This window comes from Alexandromys fortis, unplaced genomic scaffold (genome assembly GCF_014885135.2).
Source record: "Alexandromys fortis isolate MF-2015 unplaced genomic scaffold, M_Fortis_MF-2015_v1.1 scaffold_111, whole genome shotgun sequence".
NCBI lineage: Eukaryota > Metazoa > Chordata > Mammalia > Rodentia > Cricetidae > Alexandromys > Alexandromys fortis.
Genome location: NW_026067996.1, coordinates 196452 through 222602, shown reverse-complemented (window position 1 = coordinate 222602; position 26151 = coordinate 196452). Strand labels below are relative to the sequence as shown.

The 26151-nt window shown below is 45.1% G+C and overlaps 1 protein-coding gene across 6 annotated transcripts in view; it reads right to left on the bottom strand.

The window, feature by feature from the left end:
- Positions 1 to 24055, bottom strand: part of Zxdc (ZXD family zinc finger C) — a 33349-nt gene extending 9294 nt beyond the window's left edge. For 3 of the 6 annotated variants that reach the window (XM_050160263.1, XM_050160264.1, XM_050160265.1), the window contains exons 1-7: positions 22970 to 24055; positions 20913 to 21065; positions 20746 to 20824; positions 19743 to 19873; positions 13495 to 13665; positions 10541 to 11229; positions 8863 to 8947 (exon numbers count right to left, since the gene is read on the bottom strand). In XM_050160263.1, coding sequence (XP_050016220.1) covers positions 8863 to 8947; positions 10541 to 11229; positions 13495 to 13665; positions 19743 to 19873; positions 20746 to 20824; positions 20913 to 21065; positions 22970 to 23951 — 2290 coding nt within the window. In that variant the 5' untranslated portion in view covers positions 23952 to 24055. Of the gene's footprint in view, positions 1 to 326; positions 1307 to 8862; positions 8948 to 10540; positions 11230 to 13494; positions 13666 to 19742; positions 19874 to 20745; positions 20825 to 20912; positions 21066 to 22969 lie in introns of those variants that run through there. The other 3 variants (XM_050160262.1, XM_050160267.1, XM_050160266.1) reach the window with 3 other exon arrangements.
- Between the last annotated feature and the right edge of the window lie 2096 nt (positions 24056 to 26151).

The following is a 26151-nucleotide window of genomic DNA, read 5'->3' as shown; positions in this document are numbered from 1 at the left end:
CAAAGATATTTGTTTTAAAGTGAAAAGATTACAATGAGGGTAAGATCACTGACTCAAGCCTCAACTCAGCCACCAACTCACTCGGGCATTTCAGCCACATGCACATGGCACAGCCACATAGCTCTCTGGCTATGACTAGGCTTTGCTGGGACGAGTAGGTCACTCCATGGCTACCAAAGCAATTGAGTGGAAAGCACATGCCTACCCTGGCTTCTTTCTCCTGCTTCTCTGGAAAGGGAATCACACATCTCTGTGTACTAATGACACCAGAGAGCTTGGGAAAGCTTCACAAGCCACTCAGAAGAAATGCCTACTCTACTGCTTGCTATTTTAATGTGACAGTTTTAATTTCAGTTTTTAAAATTACAAAATTTATGTATTCTCAAATACAGAAAGTAGAAATGACCACAGTAAAAGATTCACAATCTTCACACCCAGTGTTGGGTGAGACTATCCATGAATGGGCATGTCTTACCTAACTTCTGTTTCTATGTAAGTATATACACAGATGTCTATCCATACACCCATCGTTCTTATAGACTGACTCACTAAAACATTCACAAAGTGTACGGTTTTGTTGTCATACATCTGAGTTGTAAATATTCTCTTATCAAAAATTTTGGCAGAATAGCAGCTTGCAGATGGGTCCTTTACACGGACTCCCGGTATCTTCATAAGCCAGAGAGTAAGGTGCAGCTGCACATGTAATCATCACCCAGGTCATCTTCAGGAGGGCCTCCTTGGATGCCTATGCAGCCACGCTGGCAGTCTTCTGCAAACACTTGTTCATGGTAGTGCTCATCTGCCTGCCACCTTGAGTTCTCATCAGATGTGGCTCTGGTCAAATGTGCTGACAAGATGTGTTTACCATGCCTCTGGTGCCTGGGGTCTCCTGCCAGCACATGTGTAACATGTGAAGACTTGTCTCGCCTGCCAAGGTGACTGTGGGACCAAATGGGTCCTTCTGTTACAGCAGGTAGAGCAGAGTGCAGTAAAGTGCTGGCTGTTGTTACAGCGTTTTCAAAAGCCCCAAACCCTCTGAAATCCACAAAGGGTAGCATTCGATTGTTAGAAGTACACAGGGTCACCTCTGCCACATGCAAGGATGCACCAGGCCCTGTTTCTGTGTCCGGAGCTCCGGTTTGTGACTCTACCCATGATACGCCATCATTCTTCTTCTGCTGGGCTATTGTGGTAGACATGTGACAGACGTGAGCATTTAGTGTAGTCTCTAGACATCCCCTTGCTTTCTTACCTCATTCTGTCCTCAAGCCTCCTTGGACTTCCAAGTGAGAGTGTCACCACCCTGTGGGATAAGTGTCAGGCCTGTAACACTCCTTTTCCTCACACCCAGTTTTAGGGGCCCCTACTTCTAGACAGGCCCCAACTCCCTCTCACTGTTTGGCCACCACTGACCCCTAGACACGTTGGCTTCAGCTGGATGGCCACAGAAATCCCTAGACATTCTTGTTTCCTTCCATGCATGACATCTGTTTATTGTCAAAAGAGCAGGTGGAATGGCCTTTTAAGACATCATGTCCCTTTTCTACTGATTCTTGCAGTGAAGACCAGAGATGTGATTATGGCTTATAAGGGGTACAGCTGGGTCACCTTAGTGCCTCCACTTTAGCTCTGCCTTGCTAGTCTCTAGTGAGGTCAGCCTGACTTCTCTTTGGACAGGCCAACCACACTGCAGTTTCAGGCCCTCCCTAGATTGTCTGCCACTGTTTCCATCCCTGTGGCACCTTCTCATCTCCAGGTTTTATCTTTTCTGATGCCCCTGTCTCCCCTTCTGAGAAGTGAAGTTCTTCTCATCCCTTCCTGGTTCTATCTTCACTAATTTCATCATTTGATTTACCCAGCCTTTTCTCATCAGGTACTTCCATTCCACTCAATGGATTGGGTATCCACTGTTCACCTTTCCCTGGTGTACTGGAGGGAAGAAATTACACCACCAGGGAACAACCCATCTCTGCCTTTCAGCTAACTTCTCTTGTCTTCTCCATGTAGGAGAATACCTGCCTGCTTGTGAAATTTCCTCCTGCAGGGCTGCTGTGACCCTGCAACCACATTTCTTCACTGCTAACTGCTGCCCTTTAGAGAACTCCAGATGGCAGACATTCTTTAACTGGACATAAAATTATCTCCTTTTGCTAATTTTTAGCTGAATCTCTTGGGCTTTTCAACAATGAAGTCGTCTATAAATTATCAATCTCCTCCAAAAAATCTACCTTAGTCCTATTTTTGGTTTATTTTCAAGGCAAAACCCTTCAGAAGAACATAAACACCTATGGCAAGAATAGGAATAAAAGCTAGGCAGTGGTGGTGTGCGCCTTTAATCCCAGCACTTGGGAGTCAGAGGCAGGTGAATCTCTGTGAATTTGAGGCCAGTCTGGGCTACAGAGCTAGTTCTAGAACAGGTTCCAAAGTTAGAGAAACCCTGTCTTGAAAAACAAAAACAAAAGAGTAAGAATAGGAGTGACTCCCAAATGACCTGGGCACACCTGTGCCCTTGAAGCACAGCACTGAGTAGGTGCTGCTAGTCTCAAACTCACCAGGTAGCTGAGGACAACCTTTTTTTTTTGGTTTTTCGAGATAGGGTTTCTCTGTAGCTTTACTAGCTCTTGTAGACCAGGCTGGCCTCAAACTCCCAGAGATTCGCCTGCCTCTGCCTCCCGAGTGCTGGGATTAAAGGCGTGCGCCACCACTGCCTGGCCTGAGGACAACTTTGAACCTGTCCCCACTTGAGTACTGGTTATGACAGATGTGTGACACCAGTCAGCAGAAATCATCATGAAATTTCTATTTTCACCAGTGATGCCTATTAATTTTTTAAGGAATTCAATTTAAGATCTGTTGAGGGCTGGAGAGATGGCTCAGTGGCTAGGAGTGCTTGCTATACAGCACTCAGGTCCAAGTTTGCATCCCCAGAGCCAACATCAACAAGCTGGGCATGGCTGAACATGCCTGTAACCCTAGAAGTGACAGGAGGGGAAGGCACAGAAACAGAATTGCTGGGCCTAGCAAGAAGACAAGAGGGATAGCTCCAGGTTGTGAGAGGCTCATCTCAAGGAAATAAGGGAGTGAAAAGTGTGGGATTGCTGATGTTCCCTCCTCTAGTCATGCACAAACATACCTGTTGAGAAAACAGTAGGGCTCTGATTATGATCGACTCAGAGTTTCCAATCCCTGTTTAGTCAGAATATAGTAAATACAAGATGTTCTGGATGCTGTTTAGAACACTTTACCTATTATTTTTAAGGAAGCACCTATGGCCAGTCTGTGTGGTTGACAGCCTTTGCTGTTCCTATCCTAGGTAGAGTACGGTATGTAGCCAATACACTGATGCATGTATCTTTTCCACATTATAGTGTTCACATTTGTCTTTTAGAATGCTGTGCTGTTGCAAGTACTATAATGTACTATCACAGTGTGTGTGATATGTTTATTTCTGTTTCCACTGAAAGTGCAACTTTTCTTTTGTTGTTTTTCCTTGATTCAAAGTCAGCAGAAATGGAAACCAATGGCCTGGATAGCTGTGTGCATTTAAGAACATGCTTTGTTCCACCCAAGTCAAAAGTTCCAACCTGAACAGATGGTTACACAGCACTGGTTGTTACACGCTTGTTTTCCACCTTGTACTTCCTTTTCTTAAGAGGTTGCCTGTGCACACATTTGTACCTATCTTCCAGCCACATCCCTGGAAGAGTCATCAGTAGCTTATACTCCAATTGTCCTACGGCTACAGTCTCATTTAATCTCCACAAGAGATCCAAACAAGTGTTGCTACTGTGCAAGGGTCAAACTAGATAACTCCATGGCTATCACTTTCTGTTGTTATTAGGCATTTTTTATTCTACTACCCAAAGGCTTAGCAGGCTTTATTTTGGCTTCCAAATAATTTTACTTTGTAATTTATACAAATGGTTAGAAAACAAAGCCCTGCCAAGATTTTTCCCTATGAAGATGTTAGTTGTAATTTTCTTCATCCCTTATTTCATGTACTATGTCTTCAAACATTGGGTACAGACTATATACAGTCTATCTAGTAAATCAACTTCATTAGCTGCATGAATAACTATCCTTCAGAGCCTCACTGTTCTGCTGTCTGCACACAAGCTACAAGAGTCATTTTCAATACTGCTAGGCCTTTACTCATTCTCTCCCTAGGTTTCTACCATATTTCATTTTGCACTTGAGATCTAAGCTTTCAGAATAAACGTTCTTTAACTCTGCTGTCATGTAACACATGGACAACAACCTCTCCATGGTAACGTTACCTCTGCTTTGGGGTTTGTTCTGAGTCACTGCTTGCCTTCCCATACATTTCCCTAAGGTTGTGCTTTGCTTAGATGTATTCAATCTTTATCTCCTGGCAATGCACTTAAGACTTGTTTATACTTTCAGAGTGACACAGAGGCCTTCGGGTTTTGGTCACACCGTGCCTCCTTTTCTTTCCCTGCTCTTAAGCCACTGCTCACTGCTTACTATGTGCAAGGACCTAAATTCAATCTCTAGTAATGACCTTCCTTCTCCAAAGGTATTTTTACATTGAGATTTCTTACACTGGCGATTCTGTTAGGAGCAGCTAAATGTCTGAGCTGAAGGTGCCAGCAGTGCTCTTGTATTACTCTCAGCAGCAGCAGCACACTCAGAGTAGCCTTGGATTTTAGACCATATATCTTCTGAGAATGCACACGCAGTGTGGGGCTAACATTTACAGTAATGATGTCTTTCTGTTTGTTAAAGCCACATACGGTGTAGTCATACTGGGCTTCTGTGCTCAGACTTAAATACAATTCATAATCTCTCATCACAATGTCAAAATGCAGATACCCCAGAAACCTAAATTTTCCCCTCAAACTTGTTGCCAAAATAGCAGCACAGCCCTATCTGATGAGAAGCCACTTAGTCTGAGCTGATCTCACATAGAGGAATGTTTCACTATAAATACCAATACAGTAACAAAGAATGTGAAATACTGTGTACATACCTTCAAAAAATCATAACATTCTGCATAGAGATCAATAAAAATGATATTTACAAATATTTCCTAGCATGGTCACTGAGAACTTAGGGCATATAGTTCACTAGCAGCCTGCACAGTCTTGGACCCACAATCTGGTTGTAAATACCAGTTTCCAGTAAATGAACCAGGGCTCTCTGGAGAACTGGTTGACTGCAGGCTGGGACAAGTACACGATATGAAATTCAGGATAGGTTACATTGGAAAGGCACAAGAATATACTTTCAGGAACTCCCAATGGGCAGAGCCAGACACTCAAGAGCCACAAAACCAATGCTAGCCATACTATTACCTGAGTCTATGCCGAGAGTGATAGAGTGCATCAGTGAGTGGGGAGGGAGAGCATGTATCTGTAGAAGAACCCTAATAACAAATCACCTGCACAACATCAGGGTCATGCTGTCACAGCCAAGACTCACTGTCTAGTGTTATCTGTGGAAAACATGTGAAACAGGATATCTTCTGCACATAGTAAACAATTAGCCTTGCTAAACTCCTGGAAGATGACCTAGGGGCCCTAGAATGTCCTGCCTGTAAGCATGTTTTTGCTTCCTGGATAGAAAGATAGCTCTGTAGTTAAAAGCATAGGCCGCTCTTTCAGAGGACCAAGTTTTGATTCCCAGTACCCATTTACTAGCTCATAATCACCTGCAACTCTAGTTCCAGGGGAATATAATGCCATCTTTTGATCTATAAGGGTACCAGGCACAGGCGTGATACATGAACATACATACAAGTAAGAACTAGCCTCACCCCCCCCCAATTAAAAACAAACAAACAAACAAAAAAGAATGCTATGTTTCCCTGGGGTACTTAAGCCATTTCAGAGAGCCAATGACAACAGTGTGATGTATACTATAGTCCTGGGTCACAAACTGCCAACCCTATCTCTGTAGGGGCTGGGCCTTACATAATTGAGTCTCAATAAGCGCTGTAGATAGCATGCTTCAGGTCATCAGTGCTGGAAAAAGTTCACTGTCCTCCTCACATAGACACTGTTCTTGGTCTGATCCTGTCATTTCACTGCATAACACTGACTGAGCACAAGGGCTTTCAGTGGGCTGTGAGCTCCAGAGAATGACCGAAGCTAAGAGTACAGTTGGGGGCACATAACTGCAAAATATCTATGTCATGTCAATACACTTATACCCAGCACAATGCACAAAGGCACATCACCTCCAGCTCTAAAAGACCTGAACCTCAGTCTAATCAAAAGAAGGCTTCAGGAAATGCACATGGAGAGTCTGCAGGCCAAGGAACTGTATTCTTCAAAAGCATCATGACAGGTAAGAAGGGCCGAGGCCCTGACATGCCTGGAGACCAGGAAGACCTGACAACAGAGCTCAGGTGGGAGTCTGCTTTGGCCCAGGCAGAGACAGGACCTGGGAAACACCAGCTGAGAGTGAACGTCCCATGATTGTGACAGCAAATGTTGTCAGTAACAGATTCACCAGGGCTACAGAGAGGATGCAAGGAGTGGCTGGGTGACATGTTACAGCTGTGGATGTGATGGTGTGTAGTGATGAGGTGCCCGGCTCCCGCACGGCTAGCTTAGCCCTGGAAATAACAACACAGAAACTGTATTCATTTAAACACTGCCTGGCCCATTAGTTCTAGCCTCTTACTGGCTAACTCTCACATCTTCATTAACCCATTTCTATTAATCTGTGTTTACCACAATGTCGTGGCTTACCGGGAAGATTCTAACCTACGTCCATATCTGGTTGGAGAGCCATGCATCTGCCACACTGCCTTCTTCCTCCCAACCTTCTGTTCTGTCTACTCCACCCACCTAAGGGCTGGCCTATCAAAAGGCCAAGGCAGTTTCTTTATTTAACCAATGAAAGTAACACATAGACAGAAGACCCTCCTCCATTATTGGTGACACTACTATTGTGCACGGTCACCTGAGGCAGAAAGGGTCTGTAAGTGTAAACTTACAGTACATATTAGGAGAGGCACAGGTGGCTTCAGGACTATTTAAAGGTGGGAATCTACATGGACTCCCTCCTGGCTGGTCACAGGATTTCAAGAGTGCTTTCTGAGAAAGATAGGTAGGTGGCAGAGATAATCCTTCACCCTGGCAGGGACATTTTGCTTCTTTTCACCCACAAAAGCTAGACACCTTGCAGATGCCACAGTTCTATTTCCCTTCAAAGTCTATAAAAAATTTAAAATTAAAATATATGAAATGCTGTGATTGTCACAGAACATGGCCAGAAACTACTCACAAAGACCTGACACAGACTTAAGCACCTCAACTTTCTCCTATCAACTATACCTCAAGGTGAAGAACAAGAAGCCACTCTTTAGACAAATGCCCTAGCTAATAAGAGAAAGGCAGAACTATTATCACCTTCTCTGCAGACCCCAGGGGTCTATTGGTGCTAGGTGCTATGAAACAGTTCAGGTGACTCCACAAAGAGCCCAGCACCACTTCAGTTTTACTAACTCTCCTCTCCCTAAAGGAATCAATCAGATCAAGCCCCAAGATGTAATAGCTAATTTAGGGAAACACATAACGAGAGGAAGTGCTCAATTACACCAGTGAGGCAAGCTGCAAAAGCCACCTGAGCAGGAAGGACAGACCAATCCACACAGCACTCCCCCAAACACGGGAGAGTAGGAGAGAGAGAAAGATGTTATGGCTCTAAACCAGAAGAGTAGCTGCCAAGTATAGCCTTGGACTCCTCTGTGGATTCTAATGGTAACAGGTGTCAGCAGTGGGTATGGCATTTTAGACAACTGAAACCCGCAACGTTTGCCAAATACCAATATTAAGGACTTTAAAAGTATCTTTGATTTTTAAAATGTCATACTGCAGTTGATAACCAAGTAATTAATCTCTGAAGATACTGCCCCAGCGTAGTGAGAGCAATAAATTTTGCACCTCAAGTCTAAAGCACTCCCTTTCCTCCAATTCCACAATTATGACTGGGTTCAATAAAGTCATCTGACTTTCTTAATGAATTTGGCTTGCATGTGATAATTTTTTTTTTCTACAGACCTCCATGTCCCCTTTTATTTTCCCTGCAAGTTTTACACTATAAGTTTTGGATTCTTGCGCCACAGAACTGTTCTTTCTAAGTCACAAGTGACACTGACAGGAACACTGGGAAACAGCTGTCTGAAGAAAACTATTATTTTAAATCAGAGCTATGGCATAAGAACAGAAAGACATAAAATTGCATCCAAGTAAGTTTAAGCAAATGTAAAGATAATGATGCCTGAGAACACCAAAGAGCTCTGCTGACATTAAACAGGATTCACCAGTCTCTGTTCAGCACTGTACCTTCAACCCATGTGCAGAAGGGGCAGCACTCAAGACCACAGACTTATGTGATACTCATGTGATACTGTTTTGTTTCGTTTCTCATTCAGGTGAGCTGCTGCTCTTAAAGGTTCAGGCTGATTCAACCAGAGACTTCTGTGCACAGGCTGCCGTCACACAGCTACCCTAAGAGAGACAATGGTTGTTCTATCCCATGGTTTCTACCACAGGACCAGGCCCCACTTAGCATCTAGCTACTTTCCTGCTTTCCTGACACCTGGCTAGCGTGACTCATTTATTCAGTAGCCTTCCAGAACTGACAATGTTTGAACCCTTCACTTTCCCAGAGCCTCTTTAGACCTGTCAAGCATGTTCAGACACGCTGGGGATTTGGTTATTACCTGTTTCTAAGTTTATATAAAGCTAAGAAATTGATAAAAGGGCATTTGAACATAGAAGACAAAGAACACAGAAACAACTGTTCTGTGTGCTTCCTCTGCCTGTGACTGTGACACAAGAAACCTTAGTCCCTTGCCCACCAGCACTGCAGCACACTCAGCCTCACCTTCATCGCTCCCAGTTCCTTTCTGCTTTTTTTTCTTGACTAGTTGAATGGCTCGGTAATCAGTTCTTGCTGAGCCCCCACTTTCCTGGGACCAAAGAAAAGTGTGTCAGTTGCTTGATCTAAACAGCAGAGGGAGGGTAGCAAGGGGACTAGAGAACCGTCCTAAGTCTGCCTTGGGAATGTATCAGAGCTCCAGGAATCAGTCACCAGCAAAGGCACGCGGGAAACCACACGTTTGTTTGTTAGCACAGGAAAATGCACACAGCTTCATCACCTGGAAAAGTGAAGGTCATTCCTCCAAAGTCTAAATGCACTAAAATATTTTAGAGAGAGGCTGCTAAGCGCTGTACACTGCTCTGCTCCCTAAAACAAGAGTCTTCTGACGCCAGGGTTATGTCACGGCAGCCCTGGGCAGTGTTGGCAGCAAGTGCCACACTGGCATATGCCAATATAGAAAGTGTCACTGAATTCAGCAAACTTATTGAAGTGGCAGAGAAACAGTATTCAAATAAGATATTTAAAAGTTGTAAACACTTAATAAGAAAAAGTTTCATTCTTAAACCTACAAGGAACAAAGGAAACCAGCCCTCCACAGCTCATGGTATATAGAAACCCATTCATAACATCATTCCCACTCAGAGAAGCAAGGAAGCCTACTGCCACACAGCTAGCAAGAGAACAAACAAGGGCAAGCCCAAGCTCTGCTGGTTCCTCCACCTCCACCCATCGCTGGCTCTGAGATACAGGAAGACACGGAGTGCCAGGGACAGGCTTCCCATGCACTGTGACCTGTGGTTATCTCCAGTCCCTGTCAAGTCACCTGCTGTTCTTAGCTATGGTAGCCTAAGCAGATGTTGGCAAGTGTAGCTCTGCCACCAGCAAGCCAGACACCAGCAGAGAGACAGGCTGTGCTCCTCTCACACTGAGAGAAATCCAATTCGGCTCCAGTAGGTTGGTTACTAGGTACCCTCATGCTTGTAGTAAGATGCATGAATCTTAACATGACAAATGTCAAAACAAAATTCAACCAGCATTACAAAGAAACCTGTATGATCATTTCCATCATAGACTGAGGAAAGTCAGGCTCTTTCTAGGAATCTTTAAGTTATTTTAAATTAGATTATATTAAAGGTATAATTGATATAAATATAGAATACAATAACTGTTCAGCATCAAAATCGGAGTATTGTTATAATCCTTCAAGAATGAAGGTTCAGGAACTACTGTTTAATTGTAATAAAAATATCCTGATGTAGCTTTTAAGTTCTCACTGAACTGTTAAGATGACTGATGCCAACATTGCTCTTCTAGGACTCGTCACTGTGTGAAAAGCATGAATGTGAACATTTCAATAGTAGGAAATGCCTCAAGTTTTCTCAAGAAAACTATAAAATCACAGAACTCAAAAGAACCATAGAAACAATGTAGCCCAAACCCCTTATTTTAGAAATAATTGAGGATTTAAGGCTCAGATAGGTTAAGTGATATGCACAAAGCTGTAAGAATGTCAATTTCAGAATCAAGGTCAAAGTCAGGCTTCCAGACTACTGCCCAGGCTCCATCTGTCCTTCTGCACACCAGAAAGAACCGTCTGCATAGACAGGATTCATCCCAAACATGATCCAAGGTGCATTAGGGGAGTGAGCTAGTGGTGGTGATGGAATATAGTGCTTCATACCAAGTAGAGGCTGTGGGTGCCAGCACTGAGCTCTGAGTCCTTTTGAGCCCCTGGCCTCTCTGCAGAGCTGGACAGCATAGACTGGGATGGCTCATGGCTTTCTTCTGGCCCCTGGACCACATCTGGGACAGGAGGCAAGTCTTGTTCCACCTTTATTGGAACCAGCAGATCTGGGACTCTGGTAGTTTCTTGGGCAGTGCCTGAAGAGGTTGGTGCAGTGTCAGGGACTGTCAAGTTATTGCTGGGAGTCAAAGCTGGTGGGTCTTGATCCAAGTTCCTCACAGGCAGAGCCACCAGACAGCCTACTGCTCCTGTGCTCATGGCCTGAGAATCATCTGTACTGAAACTGCCTGGCTGGAGAACTGTGGCTGATGTCCCAAGAACAAGAGGACTGTCTAAACTTGGAGGCATATCACTGTGGGTCACCAGAACCAGGGGGTCCATGGACCCTAAGGAGTTATTATTAGAAGGGAGATTCCCTCCCAGAGAGGAGCTCACAGAAGAGACATCAATGGTGAGGATCCCAGAGTTCAGGGCTTCATCTGACCCAGCTGTCGAACTGCCACTGTTAGCAGGTGTGTCAGAGAAAAGTGCTGCTAGATCTATGTTGGTGAGCTCGCTTTGGCTTGGGCTACTCAGTTCACTGCTGGGTGTGAGAGAACTTGGAGCTTCCAGCTGAGGTACAAGATCTGTGAAAGCAATGGATATTCCAGTTACTATTTGCCAGACTGAGAAATCTTCTTCCTGCTTGAGATACTAGCAGGCATCCCTTGAAGCAACACTGACTATCCTTTTGCTAGACCTTGCCACCTGGGTAAAGCAAGACCTAATGCTGGCATACAGTGAATAGCAGACACCAAAGGAAGGGCTGGCTTGACAACAGGTACTTCATCTCATACTTCATGTCCTCAATCTGTGTTTATGTTCCAAAGCCTGCCCTTCCTTCTATGCTGCAATAGCTAACCAAGGTTTCAATCCACCCCACAGCATGAAGCCTCTATAAGTCAGCTCTGATCCAAGTCTGGCTCTGGAGTTATTTCTGAAATTAGCTTCAGTCATCTCTGTAAAACTCCGTGCCCTGCTTCACATCTACTGTCATCCACAAGATGGTCTGAGTCCTCTGGGGTTAATCAAGGAGTAAAACCGGCTGTCTGGGCTGGGTTGAAAACCCAGGTTTAGGCAGATGCATGGAACTCAGAAAAGGGGACCTCTAGTCCGCCTCATTGCAGCCTCTGAACTGCCCCAGTGCCTGAAGCAGAGGAAGGGGATCTCAGCTGTTTCTTCCACATCAACTATAAGTTAACCACAAACGCATACTTTCTAAGCATGAAGGCCGCGCTCAGAGTGCATAATGCACTTTTGTTGTTGTTGTTTTTTGAGATTTGCCTGCTTCTGCCTCCTGAGTGCTGGGATTAAAGGCGAGTACCACCATGCATTTTTAACTCAAGCCTACAAAAGACGTCTAGTCTAGACATAAGAACAGAAACCAAAGTCAGAATCTCTCTTTAGTTTTTGTATCAGAAAGTTTCTTTACCAGTATCTTCATACTAATACAACATTCTGAGAGGAAATGGGAGTGATTTCTTCTAGAAAGTGAAATAGATGACCCATTTCTTTCTCAAAATTAAAAACAAGTCAACAAACATATATCTTGATGATTATCTTCTTTGTAGAGAGTGATTTTGATGGAAGATGCCCACTTATTCAAAAATTAACCTAACATTTTATTAATTCCATAAATGTCAACCATAAATGGACATACTAGAGAAAAATCACTCTAGTGCTAATGGTTAGGACTGTGCCTTTGGGTAGCAAATAGATCCCAGTAAAGAGCTGGCTTAAGCACTCCCTCTTGCTGTGACCTTGGCAAGTATTTCTGCAGCAGCAGGACAGTTGTGAAGTGAACTGAAACACAAGCTGGTGGTCATCACACTGCTCTGAGTTCCTGGTCTTCTACTGACAATGGGCAAGAGGAATGCTAGATGAGTCAGTTGATGTATACAATAAAAATGGGTCTGCTAACAGGGCTTCTCACCCATCCAGAGTTTAGGGAAAACTTGTGAGAGTAACCTGAATTAGCTAGCTTAGGGAAAGGGAGATACAGTTTAAGAAGTAATGTCATGCTGAGGCCTGTGGGGTCATACAGCACCAGTTCAGAGCTGGAGAGAAGGTTGAGACCCTCTGGGAGGAAAGGTGACACCAACTGGGAATAGGCTAAATGGTATTGTCTGCTTTTCAGATCACAGTGAGGGGGAACTGGTTAGAAACATGTATGACCTCCACCAATTACCATACCAACAGCAGAACCTACCTCATCCCAAAGAGAACTGTCTCTGTGAATGCATTAGAGAGATACAGACATTGTTGCCTCACCTACATTCTTGATGTCCTGCATACAATTGTAGATAAGACCTAGAGGGGCAAGTTTCTAAGTGCTGTACCACAGATGCTGAAGGTCAGGTCCTGCATGCTCAGCATCCTCCCCGCCACATGCCCTTGACCACTATCATGAGGTCTCTCATACCTCAGCCCATTCCTAAGACACAACTTTGCTCTGGGCTTGGAGGGTTTCCTGCCCACCTTTAGAACACAGTTCTCTGTGTAGGATCCGCTATCTCCTAAGACCAGGAGGAAGAGACAGGTCTCAGTGCTCAGGAACAGTGGACATGGTGAGACAGACTGAGAGGATGCAGTTACAGGGAAAAGCGTCCAGTTGCAGACAGGCTGATAGGAAGGACTTCACAGGCAAGGGCAAACCAAATACAAAGGGGCTGTGGTAAGATGCAAGTAGCAGGAGAGGAGAGAGTGCAAAAGTTCCATGGCTGTGTGGTAATCCACAGCTCCAAATTCATGGTTTATACATGACTGAGTGGTGAGAGGGAGAGGCATCATCCCTTTTCTCTCATGCTCAGGCGTGTACATTTTTGCAACTCTCAGGGGCCACAGTCACAAACCTTGGCGCCGGCTGTGCTGCCGCACCATGTGTGCCTTCATGCTGTGCTTAGAGGTGAAGAGTCGGTTGCAGGTGGACACTGGGCAGCGGCTTTTCGGAGCACCCACATCCTGCAGGTGTTTCTTAGAATGAATGTACAGACTGCTTCGAGCTGAGAACCTGGCACAGCACCCTGGAACAGAGAGGAAAACAAGAGTTACATCTGAGGATGATCAAGGATACTTCCTAACTACATTAAAATGATATGGACTGGTAAGACAGCTCAAAGGGGAGGTGTTTGCAGCCAAGTCTGATGACTTGAGTTTGATTTCCAGAACTCACATGAAGATGAAAGGAAGAAACCAACTCTACAAAGTTATCTTCTGACCTCCACATATGCACTGTGACCCACTGTTCCACATGTACCTCCCACACCCACAATTGCAATTAAGAATCATGTGTCAACTAGTTTTATGTCAACCTGATACAAGCAAGAATAATCTGAGAAGAGGGAACCACATGATAAAATACCTCCATAAAATCAGGCTATAGGTAAGCCTGTCAAGCATTTTTTTTTAAATTAGTGATTGATATGGGAGGGCCCAGACCATTGTGGGTGGTATTACTCTGGGTTGGTAGTCCTAGACGCTATATGAAAGCAGGATGAACAAGCCATGAGTAGCAAGCCAATAAGCAGCACTCCTCTGTGGCCTCTTCATCAGCTCCGACCTCCAGGTTTCTGCACAACTTGAGTTCTTTCCTTGGCTTCCTCTAATAGGCTGTGACTCAGTATATGTAAACCAAATAAACCCTTTTACCCTCAAGCTGCTTTTGGTTATGGTGTTTCATCACAGCAATAGTAAACCCTTAACTAAGACAGAAATTGGTATAAGCCAATGGGGAATTACAACTCAATCCATGCAGGATGACAAAGGGCTCAGATCTTTCAAGAATAAAGGTTTGGGTCACTTAAGGATAAAAAAATAAAACATTAAAACAACAACAAAAACAAGACCTGATGAGGTACTTGTTGGGGTGACGGAAATACAGAATGGGTAGCAGAAGAAGGTAGCAGTAACTACTGCCACGTGATCAGTTGCAAAACTGAGGATGATAATTGACATGTGTTTCTGTCACATTTTGTTAAGAATGTATTGTAAAGATATTTCGTTTTCTTTCCTAGATTTCTTTATCATGTTATATAACACAATTGAGGTGTTAGTGGTTATCATATGTAAGTTACAAGATACTAAAGAATGTCCCTTAAGGGACATTACCAGCTAAGATATATAATGTGTTAGCAGTTTTAGGAGTAATTATTGCCTGGTTCTTGATTTTATTTGGAAATGAAACCTCTTAATGACTTAAGGAGATATGATTGTGTACCAAGTTGACAAGGAGTGAATTTGTGATAGCTAACCTTGGTTGTCAGCTTCACTACATGTGGAACTAACTAAACACTTGTGAGGGATTTTTCTTGATCTGAGGTCAGAAGACCCACCATAAATCTGGGCCACATTTTCTGGTGGCAGCCTATATAAAAGGACATAGAATATGAAAGTTTTTGTCTTTTGCCTGCTTACCCTCACCATCCCTGGCAAGTTTGTCTATTCTGACGCCAAGGCATTCCTTCACTGGCATTAGAGACTTCTTTGGGATTCTAATGTATACTGATGACTAGCTGAGACATCCAGCCTTGTGGACTGAACGATTCTTGAACTTTACTTCAGGAGACAGTCACTGTTGGAACTAGCTGAACTATAGCCTGTAAGCCACTCTAATAAACCCCCTTTTAAAATCAATCAATCAATCAATCAATCTATCTGTCTATCTATGTATAGAGAGAGAAAAAGAGAAAGAGAGAGAGGGAGCCACTTCAGCAATTCTGTTCTAGAGAACCCCAACTAATATAAAGCATGACACTATGTTCCCAAGCACTGGCCTGTGACAAATGACATATACCAAATACCCTAGGAGGAGCCACGGGATAAAGGAAAAATTATAAAGGAATAAGCAGACCATGAACTAGTCAGTATAAGACATGTGACCAGATCAAACTCACTCCACTTCCATCCACTGCTCAGAGTTAAGTCAAAACAACTCCTCCAAAGTTTAGTTGCAAAAATGTATAATGACCTCTATTAAGCAATTACAAAAAAAAAAAAAAAAAGTAATGCTACAGTTCTAGGGATTGGAACTATCTCAACACGTGACCAAAAGGCAACCCAACCTATTTCATCTCTGTGCAGCTCAGAAACTGATCAAATGTCTCTAGGTCACAGGTACAAGTGGGGCTCAACTCACTTACACAGCAGATCTGGATTCAAATGCTGGAAGGCATACACATTTACGATTGATTACCTTACCTTCATCTCTTTCTGCCTGTCATGTTGGTGCTCTGCCCTTCATAGACCCAGAAAGGGGAGGCAGAGTTGAGGCTTGTGAGTTGGCTGAGCATGTAGGTATTAAGTTAGAATAAGAACAAGAACAAGATCAGTGCTGAAATAATGACTGCTGTAGAAACAGCTTCTGAAAAGACTGAGACACAGGTGCCTGGGCAAAGTGGGTGACTCTGCCCCTGGTGAGTGATGGGATGAGGCCTGGACTAGAAAGGTGTAAAAGTTCAGGGAGCTGCCCAGCTAAGGCTGTCTGCACGCAACCCTCATTTGCTCCATGGCTATGGACAAATTTCTTTTTTTTTTTTTTTAAATATTTTATTTATTTATCATGTATACAATATTCTGTCTGTGTGTATGCCTGCAGGCCAGAAGAGGGCACCAGACCTCATTACAGACGGTTGTGAGCCACCATGTGGTTGCTGGGAATTGAACTCAGGACCTTTGGAAGAGCAGGCAATGCCCTTAACCTCTGAGCCATCTCTCCAGCCCTATGGACAAATTTCTGGCCCTTTGCAGAGCAGCTTTTCCTTGTCTGTAAAATGAGATGCATGGGGTCAAGATAAGGAACAGACTTAGAGCTTGTTTAGAAACATGTTTGAAGTTTCATGTGAGAATGAAGTTAAGTCCCAAACTGCACAGAGATAGCCAGGGTCCTTCCTCTTATGGCTCGATTTTTCCTTAAAGAGCCCACTGGGAGGTTCTGGGCACTGGCACTGCCCACCACCTTGAGGATGGGCCCGATGCCACTCTCAACACAGGCCCTAGCTTCACTTAGTCCAGTAAGAAGGGGTTCTGGAGTCTGCACAACTCTGCTACTCTTCTCTCTGCTGAGGCTGGTTATCTTAATGCCTCAAAGCTCCTTGAGAACTTCAAAAACAAATGCTCTCTCTTTAATAGTGAACTTCTGCCCTTTCTTCTCCCACCAATCACCTCCAGAAAAGCTGTAAAAATAAGCAGTCCCCTGCCCATTGATCAGCAACCCTGCCTGAGTTACCCTACTAAAACTTGCCCACCAACACCAAATGACACTAGTGGGCCTCAGCATTCTGAGCTGGCCCTCTACAGACATCCTTCTGGCTTAGCACCCTGCCTGGAGCTCCCAGCAGGACAGCCTTTCCACTGTTCTACCACTGTATGTGGCTCTCCTCCCAGGCTTAAAATATAGGAAACAAAACTCCACCTAATAGCAATCACTACAATCATCAGAACTGACCAGTATCAATGCTTTTACAAGCTTTAAAAGTTTTAATTAGTTGAATCTCTGCAAGAACCTTATAAGGTTTTATTTAATTTATGGATAGGAAAAGAGGCACAGAGCTTAAGCTGCTAATCCCAGGACCTCTCTGAGCCAGACAAATGGCAGACTCAGGACTAGAATCCAGAATTCACACTTACTTTTCTTTCTTTCTTTCTTTCTTTCTTTCTTTCTTTCTTTCTTTCTTTCTTTCTTCCTTCCTTCCTTCCTTCCTTCCTTCCTTCCTTCCTTCTTTCTTTCTTTCTTTTTTTAAGACAGGGTTTTTCTGCAGCTTTGGAGCTTGTCCTGGAACTAGCTCTTATAAACCAGGCTGGTCTCGAACTCAGAGATCCACCTGCCTCTGCCTTCCGAGTGCTGAGATTTAAGGCATGCACCACCACCTGGCGAATTTACACTTTCAATTGCTTGAGAATTCCATTCATTTGCAAGGTTTATGCAAGGACCTGTATGCCACCTGCCTCACTTGTAGTCCAGCCTATTCTAAGCCAGCAGTAGACACAGAGTCTGCTGAGTACCTTAAGTCAAGCTGATGGTATAGTTTATCATTTTATGTACCATATGACCAAACCCTCTCCCCTCCCAATTTCAGTTGAGACACTGATCTCAACTACTGTCCCTCCCTCATCCAGGTCCCAATCATTACAGCATGCTCTGACTTCTGTCTTTGCTGTTGATGGGATTCTCTTCTTTTGAGCTGCTAGCCCCCAGCCCAGGGTGACTGTAGTGCCTCTCCACAGACCAGACTAGGCTTTGTCTCCAAGCGAACGGCTGTGAATTCTGTTTCCAACAGCCATCCTTTAATGTCTGGTTAGCTCTTCCTCCTTAAGCTGACCAGGACATTCACACTCCCTCAAGAGCAGTATGGATGAAGTATAGACATCTCAAAGCAGCTTATATGTTCCTATTTATCTGTCCACACTTACAGTTAGTATGCTGATAAGGAGAACTTGATCATGCCATTTGTATTATGTTCAGTATGCTGTAAGAACTGGTGCTGGCTTTAAGTGGTCTTTATTAATAGCCTTCTCCAGCTAAGATAACTAAAATCCACAGATTTAACTGAGGCCATCAATTTAGGGCCCATCTGATTTGTATGAACGGGTCATACAAATTTTTGGCAAATAAATTATACTTTAGCATTTTAAAGAAAAAAAGCCTGTGCTAGCTAGTTTTATACAAGTTAGAGTCTTTCTGAAAACGGAACTTTAATTGAGAAGAATGTCTCCGCATGATTGGTCTGTGGCTATATCTATGAGGTTTTTTTGATTTATGATTGACATGGCAGGGTCAAACTCACTGTGGGTGGTAATATTCCTTGGCCTGTGGTCCTTGGTGCTATAAGAAAACCGGCTGAGCAAGCCATGGAAGCAAGCCAATAACCAGAACTACCCCATGGCATCTACTTTAGCTTCGGCCGCCAGGTCCCTTCTTTGAGTTCCTGCCCTGATTTTCTTTGATGATGAACTGTAACATAGAAGTATAAGCTGAAACATACTCCAAGTTACTTTTGGTGATGGTTTTTTATCACAGCAATAGAAACCCTAACTAAGACAAAGCCTCAGCAATACTCTTATAAAAAAAAAAAAATCAGGCCAGGCGGTGGTGGCGCATGCCTTTAATCCCAGCATTCAGGAGGCAGAGGCAGGTAGATGTCTGTGAGTTTGAGGCCAACCTGTTCTGCAAGAGCTAGTTCCAGGACAGCTAGAACTGTTACACAAAGAAACCCTAGCTTGAAAAAAAAAGAAATCAGACAGACTTTATTTCATCCAGGTGCAATAAGACTAGTTGCTTGTCATTTAGTGAGCCCAAGCTATGTGCCAGACTTTATATAAAGAAGCATTCTTCTCCTCACTTCACCCATTCCTCATAATCACCAAGTTAAACAGGTAGTGGAACTAGAGCCTCAGACTGAGTGTCAGGGCAGAAGGCAAACCTGTACCTCTTCCAACACACTCCTAAGACGGTGTGCATGCACTTTCAACCAACCAAATAAATACAGTGCTGTGTGGGAGCCCACGTGTGACTCAGTTTCCATCTGGAGTCAATTCTGACTTAAAGAAGTCATTTGAGTTCAAGCTTGCCTGTTCTGCTTTTTCCAATAACCTTGAGGGCTGTGAGAGACTTTTGATTTAGCCTATGGCAAAGAGCATTTTGCCTATGAGAAAAGAACACTCTATCTAGTAGAAAGAACACTGCTGATGCTAAACCTCAGGAACATCATATAAGGCTGCTTCTGAGCAGCAAGTACAAGTCAGATAGGAGGCTGCTCACTCGAGGACAGGAATGGTTTTATGGTTAGATACTGACTGACTGTGCTGTGTTTTGTTCTGCTTTTGTATATAAGCAGGCTCTGAAATAAACTTGAAACTGGCCAGAGTAAGCTGGCAGTCCCCTGAATCTCTCCTGTGTTTTCTGTCTCAATAATTTCTCTCAGTCTAACATTTCTTTAGCCTCGGTGATCCCTCCTAGGCATACCCTGCTGATTTCTGTCAGAGTGGGCTCCATCAATGCTGTGACTGGCAATTATCTTAGTGCTTCTGCAACTCAAATTTACAGCTCAACATGAGTGTTGGTGTGGCACTTTGTGTACAGCTAAATCGACATTTTAAATGCTACCTTCCACAGGGCACTCGAATGGCTTTGTTCCCAGGTGGGTGATACTGTGGCCCTTCAGATGTTCTGCTCTAGTGAATGACTTGCCACAGCCTTCCACAGGGCAGGTGAACCTCCGGTCATCGTCATGTTTCCTGAAACAAAAATGAAGGAACAATTACTACTCACAAATTCACAGGAATGAGATTTTAGACTCAGAAACAGCATGCTCTCTCCATTCAGAACTATCAGTGCATTTCAGAATGTGCACACAGAGTTTGTTTGGCTGCCCCATAATCAGAAACTCAACTTTGATAATTAAGGTGGCCCATAGCCAGACACAGAACAATTAATGCTACAACAATCTAGGACTAGTTGAGTCCCAAAGGAGTGAATGCAGCAATCTAAATTGTTTAGAAGTATCTATGGTCTATGTGCTTTCCAAGCCACAGATGGCCAGAAGACAGAGAGACTGACAGACACAGAGATGGGGGGGGGGGGGGGGGGAGAAAGAGTGTGCCTGGCAACAGTAGGAAAGAATCCTCTTAAGTCAACTTAGAAAGTCCGTCTTTTTCTAAGTAATGTTTTTGCTCTGAGCACCTCAGATTCCAGTTATGCAAAGGAACATGGGCCACCCATTCCCTAAGTCTGAATAATACTAATCTTGGAGCTGTGACCAAGATGGAATGAAACAACATATTGAACATCACGGGTACACAGACCCCAGATGTCAATATCACTACCGAAAGTTTCTAAGAACATGAAAAAAAGTATATCTAAAACATCTAAGAGGAAAAAAAATGTAATTGTATGACAGTATGCTAAGTAAACCAATCTAAACCTAACAGGAAACAACTGCTATCAAGTAAGATTCTTAGTGCTTTCCTTACAGTTTTCTGATTTTCTACAACATTGACACTGAGCTCCATTTAAAATAGTCTGAAATCTGTAAGAGATTCACTCAAAGTGTTCTATGACACATACTTCATGTGCTTTCAGAACCTAAATAACAAAATGTAAGGTTTACCTTTTGTGCCTTAGAAGTTTGGACATACTAGTGAAGGTCCAGCCACAACTGTCTGAGTCACAAATAAATGGCCTTTCACCTTATAAAAGAAAAAAGTGACACAGTGTAACTATGAGCCCAATAGCCAGCGCAAAGCACGGGTCCCTGGTGCACCCTCTAGCTCATACCTGTATGACTTCGCAGGTGAATTTTCAGTCGACAGGCTTTGTCATACTGTTTATTGCATCCAGGAAAGGAGCAGGAAAAGAGCTCTTGTTCCCTGAAGTGGGCTCGGTTATGGGAAAACAGGGCACTCACTGTGATGAATGTCTTCTCACAGCCTGAATAAAGAAAACACAACTCAGCTCATAGGATGACAAAAGCACACAGGGCAGCTTACACTGTCCACAGCCTGGGGCACATTCACAATGAGCAGACAAAGACATGACTCGGAAACCATCTCTGCAAAGCCCTGCCCACCAATATTTAGCTTTCTAGAAGCTACAGTAGGGGTAGCACAAACAGGCCACTTGCTGCAGAGTTATGTGGAGATGGCACAAGTGATTAAGTGTCCTCCAAACACAGCCTTGGCCAGGCAGTTCTGTAGCCAATCTGCATAAACTATGTGTCTTCCACAAACTCAATTGGCAATGCTGTCTGAGTGAAACCCAAGAAATCAGCAGGACAAAAAGCACTAATGATCAAGAGCTGGTCTTGGACAGCTCTGCAGGGCTGCAACCATCCCACTAGCTAAGATTTTCTATCCCACTGGGGGATACTGCATCCTCCACACTTTTCAATTTCCTCCAGCCTCTGCAATGGGCAGCCCCACATCTTATCATCTGTTTTCTCTTTTTCTTTCATCCATTTCCTCAGGTTCTTGTCATATTCACCTCCATCCGCATAGACCTACCCAACCCCACCCTATTAACCCAAGCAACCTACACCTCAGCAATTCCTACATCAATACTTCTTTGACAGAAATATTCGGTGTTTAAACAGGGTGGAAAATAAAAAGCTGAAAGATGTTTAGGAGCTATCTTTGTTGAAGCTTTTCCTCAGAACCCTAAAATGCTATCACTATGGCTGTGAAGCACTGCACAACCCTGAATAAAAGTAGCAGCCCAGTGAATCTCTGCCCCATTCAAAAGTCCTCTTCCATACTTAGCTTCAATCTGTTCCCTTTGCTACATAGGATGCAACTGATTAGGCTAATCTGAACATTAGCATTCTCTGCCTTAGCAACAGCCCTCATCACCCCCAATCAATCGCCATGCTCTTTTATCCTGCATCTGTGATCTTTTACCTGAAGCCTCCCCACCACTCCCACCACCACTTCCTGGCTCATGTTGTTAAAAGAATCCTTCCTTGACTGGACACTTAATGGTGCTTCCCAGCCCCGCTCCCAGCTTCTAGGGAAACCCAACTGATCAGCCAACACAAAACCCTCAGTGGCACCTCATGCTTTTATGTGAATCCCTGTCCTTCACACAGTACAGCACACAGATTTTCAATAATACTGTATCAGATAGTCTGTGGGTACGTAAGAATACAATATCAGACTTTGTTGCAAACCCTACATATGAGCATACTCTATAATGCATTATTACTAGAACAGTGTGTATACATGTCCCAGAAACCAAGATGTCTGACAAAAATAAAGCATAGAAGACACAAAAAACATTTGTGCCACACACCTGATGGTGGCTGCAGAGGTTCACCCTGGTGAAGGAGCATCACTCTGTATAATACTGGGACGGACAAGGTATCCCTGGGGGCTCTGTGCCTGCTAATTCGTGGGCCTTTCTTTCAAAGACGCTGGAGAGGGTCCAGAGAAACACTAACCTGTACTGCCATCCTCTCAGTAATTTAAGGAGACATACTTGGCCTTATGAGTCTTGGATCTACTAGCATATTCTAATAAACTTGAGTAGATTGAGAAAAAGTTCCAACTCAATCAACTCTGAGAAGCAGTCATAGAGGATGCATCTTAACAAAGGATTTGTGGCCTCTGCCAGGGACAGCTGTGACTATGCTTGCCACTTCGCTGTAGGAACCCAAGGCTTCACATCTAACTACCTGGAAGGAACGTGAACACAAACACGGGAGTGTTTCTTTGCACGCTCCCCACTTAGATTTGGGCATCCCCAGGTAAACCCTGCCCAGACAGCGACACAGAGCTTGGTCCCTGGTCCCGACACCGGCTGGTTCCGCCCGCCCCCGCAGGTCCGCGGCTCGCGCTCACCGGGGAAATCACACTTGTAGGGGCGTTCGGGCTCGAAGTGGCTGCGCTGGTGGGAGCTGAGCTTGGCGTGTGTGGGGAAGCGCTCGGCGCACACCTCGCACTTGAACAGGCTCTCCTGTTCGTGGCCCTTCATGTGCGCCTTGAGGTTGTACACCGTGGTGAACTTCTTGCCGCAGCCCCCCACCGGGCAGCCAAAGGGCCGCAGCTTGTCGTGCGACTGCAGGTGTCGCTTCAGCTTGTAGGAGGTGGTGAAGGCCCAGCCGCAGCCATCCAGCGGGCACTTGAAGGGCCGGCGGCCCTGGAGGCTGCCGTGCGTCAGCAGGTGCACCTTCAACTGGTGCTTCTTGGCGAAAATCAGCGCGCACTGCGGCTCCGGGCAGCGGTAGGCTGGAGAGCCAGCGCCGGCGGCTACCGCTCCGCGGCGGACCACGGAAGCGCTCGAGGGTTCTGGGCCCGGGGTGGTCGCGGGGTGCAGGCTCGGGGCGACCGGCGCGGGCGCGGCGGCCAGCGTGAAGACGCCGCGGTCGAAGCGCACCAGGAGGTCCTGGTTGTGGATGGTGACGGTGCCCGCCAGAGCCGCGCCGGGGGCGGCGGCCGGGACCTGCTCCGGGGGACTCGCGCCGGGACCCGCCTCGGCTTCCCCCTGTCCGTGGGCGTCAGTCGCGCGCGGCACTTCCAGCAGTACCACGAAGGAGTCGCCGCCGTCCTCGGAGGGCTGCGGGCTCGGCCCCGACCCCGGGGCCTCCTCCTGACGCGGCCCGGGCCCGCCATCTTCCGGGCCCCTCAGTAGCAGCAGGCGGCGGCGCCCGGGGCCCGCACCGAAGGACGGCCCCGCGCCGCGGCGAAGTCGGCTTGGCCCACCGCCATGTTGGTCTCCCCGCGCGACCGGGGCGGCGAGCATGGCCGGGAGGTCCATCTTAGGCCCAGCTGAGGCCTCCGAGCCACAACCTCCCGAGAAGAGCCGCCCGGCCCTGCCAGGCATGCGCGCGACGCCAAGGGTCCGCCCCGCCACCCCTCAGGGAGTCTCTGTCAAAGCTCCGCGTAGAGTAAGGCCGAGTCGCATCTCGAGCTGCGCGTGCGCAAGAGCCGTGGGCGTGGCGCGCGAGGGCTGTCGGGACTGTAGTTACGAGGGCCCCGGGGGGTGGGACAGGGGGCGGGGCTTCCAACTTCTGTGTACTTTGGTGTGAGTTCCAGTTTGAGAAAAGAAGGTCTTCAGCCTTTGGCTCTTCCTTTTGCTATTGGGTAACGCAAAGGAATGAAAACTAATCCCAGCTCGTAAGAGTTTCTCGTGCCCTTCGTGCTTTGAAAATATGAGCTAATTCAATCCGTGATTGCCAGGTGTGAGGAAACAGATGTCAGGTTTATCTACAGCCACCTGGCCCGGAACTTGCAGGCAGGCTTTGAACCTCTCCACTTTGCTTGACATCTTCTCCATGACCTCGCTTAAGTGCACACCTACTTGGTACTACCGGACTACAGCCCTTGATTGCCCCGTAGCAGGTCCTGATGGGATCCCTGCCTATGCCACCAAAGGCATTCTCTTGTTGCCTTGACACAGAGTTAGCCTACTAACTTGCTAGTTGTTCCCTGGACTCTGCTGCCTTACTTCTCCCATATGGATTTGTCTGGAGTCCCTTCATTTCTGTCATCACCACCCAAATTCAAACCTATTTCATTTCTAGGTCTCAAATAACTAAGGGACCAGTCTTCAGCCTCCCTTCACTCAACTGCCTCCCACTCAGTCTGTTTTCTGCAGGGAAGGCTTTAGTCTTATGAAGGTGAAGATACTATTAAAACATTACCAACCTGCCCTTTGCACCCACACTGATTTATCCCCATTTCCCACCAACCTGTCCCTTACTATGCAAGGCTATGCAGCTCCCCTGTATCTACTCCAAGAGGGATGGAAATATGTCCATGCATAAACTACATGAATATTCATAGTAGCCTTAGTTACAACTCCCCAGTGGAAATAACCCAATTGTTCATCATCAGATGAATATGTGTTTATACAGTGAAATATTTTTGAACCATAAAATAAAATATTGCAAGTTATATCATGCCCAAATCGAGAAAAACATTTCAGTTTTGAAAGGAGATGTGTTATAATAATGACATGTATAGGAAATGCTTAGAAGAGCTAAGTCCATCAGACAGTAGATTAGTGGCCACTGGTGATGACTACGGGGGAGATGGGGAATTAGGATTAACTTCTAATAGTGATAGGTTCTCTGTGGAGCAAAAGGTTTCTGCATTAGAGGTGCTCACTGAACAGCACATATGATATACAAAACTATGAACAACAAACTTGACAGCAATGACTCTTTTGTATGCTTCAATTAAAAAAAGAATGTTTAAAAGTCAACACTGAAATTGGAACATTCCATTTGTTTGTATGAGAGAGCATTGCATTATCTGTGCATGTGCTTATATACTCTGAAAAAATTTTCTAGAATGATCTTTGATGCCACTTCTGTGGTGGGGTGGAGAACGAGGCTTTTAGTATACCCTAGATTCTCTTTGGCATTGAGTTTATTATTTGGTTGTGGTGTGTGTGTGTGTGTGTTTGTGTATGTGTGTGTGTGTACCATTGTAGGTGGGGGTCAGAGGACAGCTCACAGCAGTCAGTTTATCCTTCCATCATGCAGGTTCTGGCGGTTGAACTCAGGTTATCAGGTTGGGTAGCAGGTGCCTTTAAGCACTGATCCATCTCACTGGCCTTAGTTGATTTGTTTTAGATCACAAGTAGTTTAGAAAATCAATTCTAGATTTAGAAATTATTTTATAGGGAAAATGTTTTGATAGTCTCTTAAAAAAACATGAAATTATCAAGCGATCTTAGAGTTTTAGGTGCAGACTCAAAAGAGCTGAATGCAGGGGCTTGGGTGGATGTGGTGATATTTTGTTTGTGCTTTAACAAATAAAGCTTTCCTGAAGATCAGAGTGCAGAACTAGCCACACTAGTTAGCCATAGAGGCCAGGAAGTGTGACACAGGCCTTCAATCCCAGCACTTAGGAGACAGAGGCAGACCAATCTCTGTGAGTTCAAGGACACCCTGGGCTAAGTGAGGTTGAATCAGTCTAAAAGAGAAACAGAGCCAAGTGGTGGTGGTTCACACCTTTACTCCCAGCACTAGAGTGGTGGAGACAGGAAGTGGTATGGCTGGGCAGAGAGGGGAATA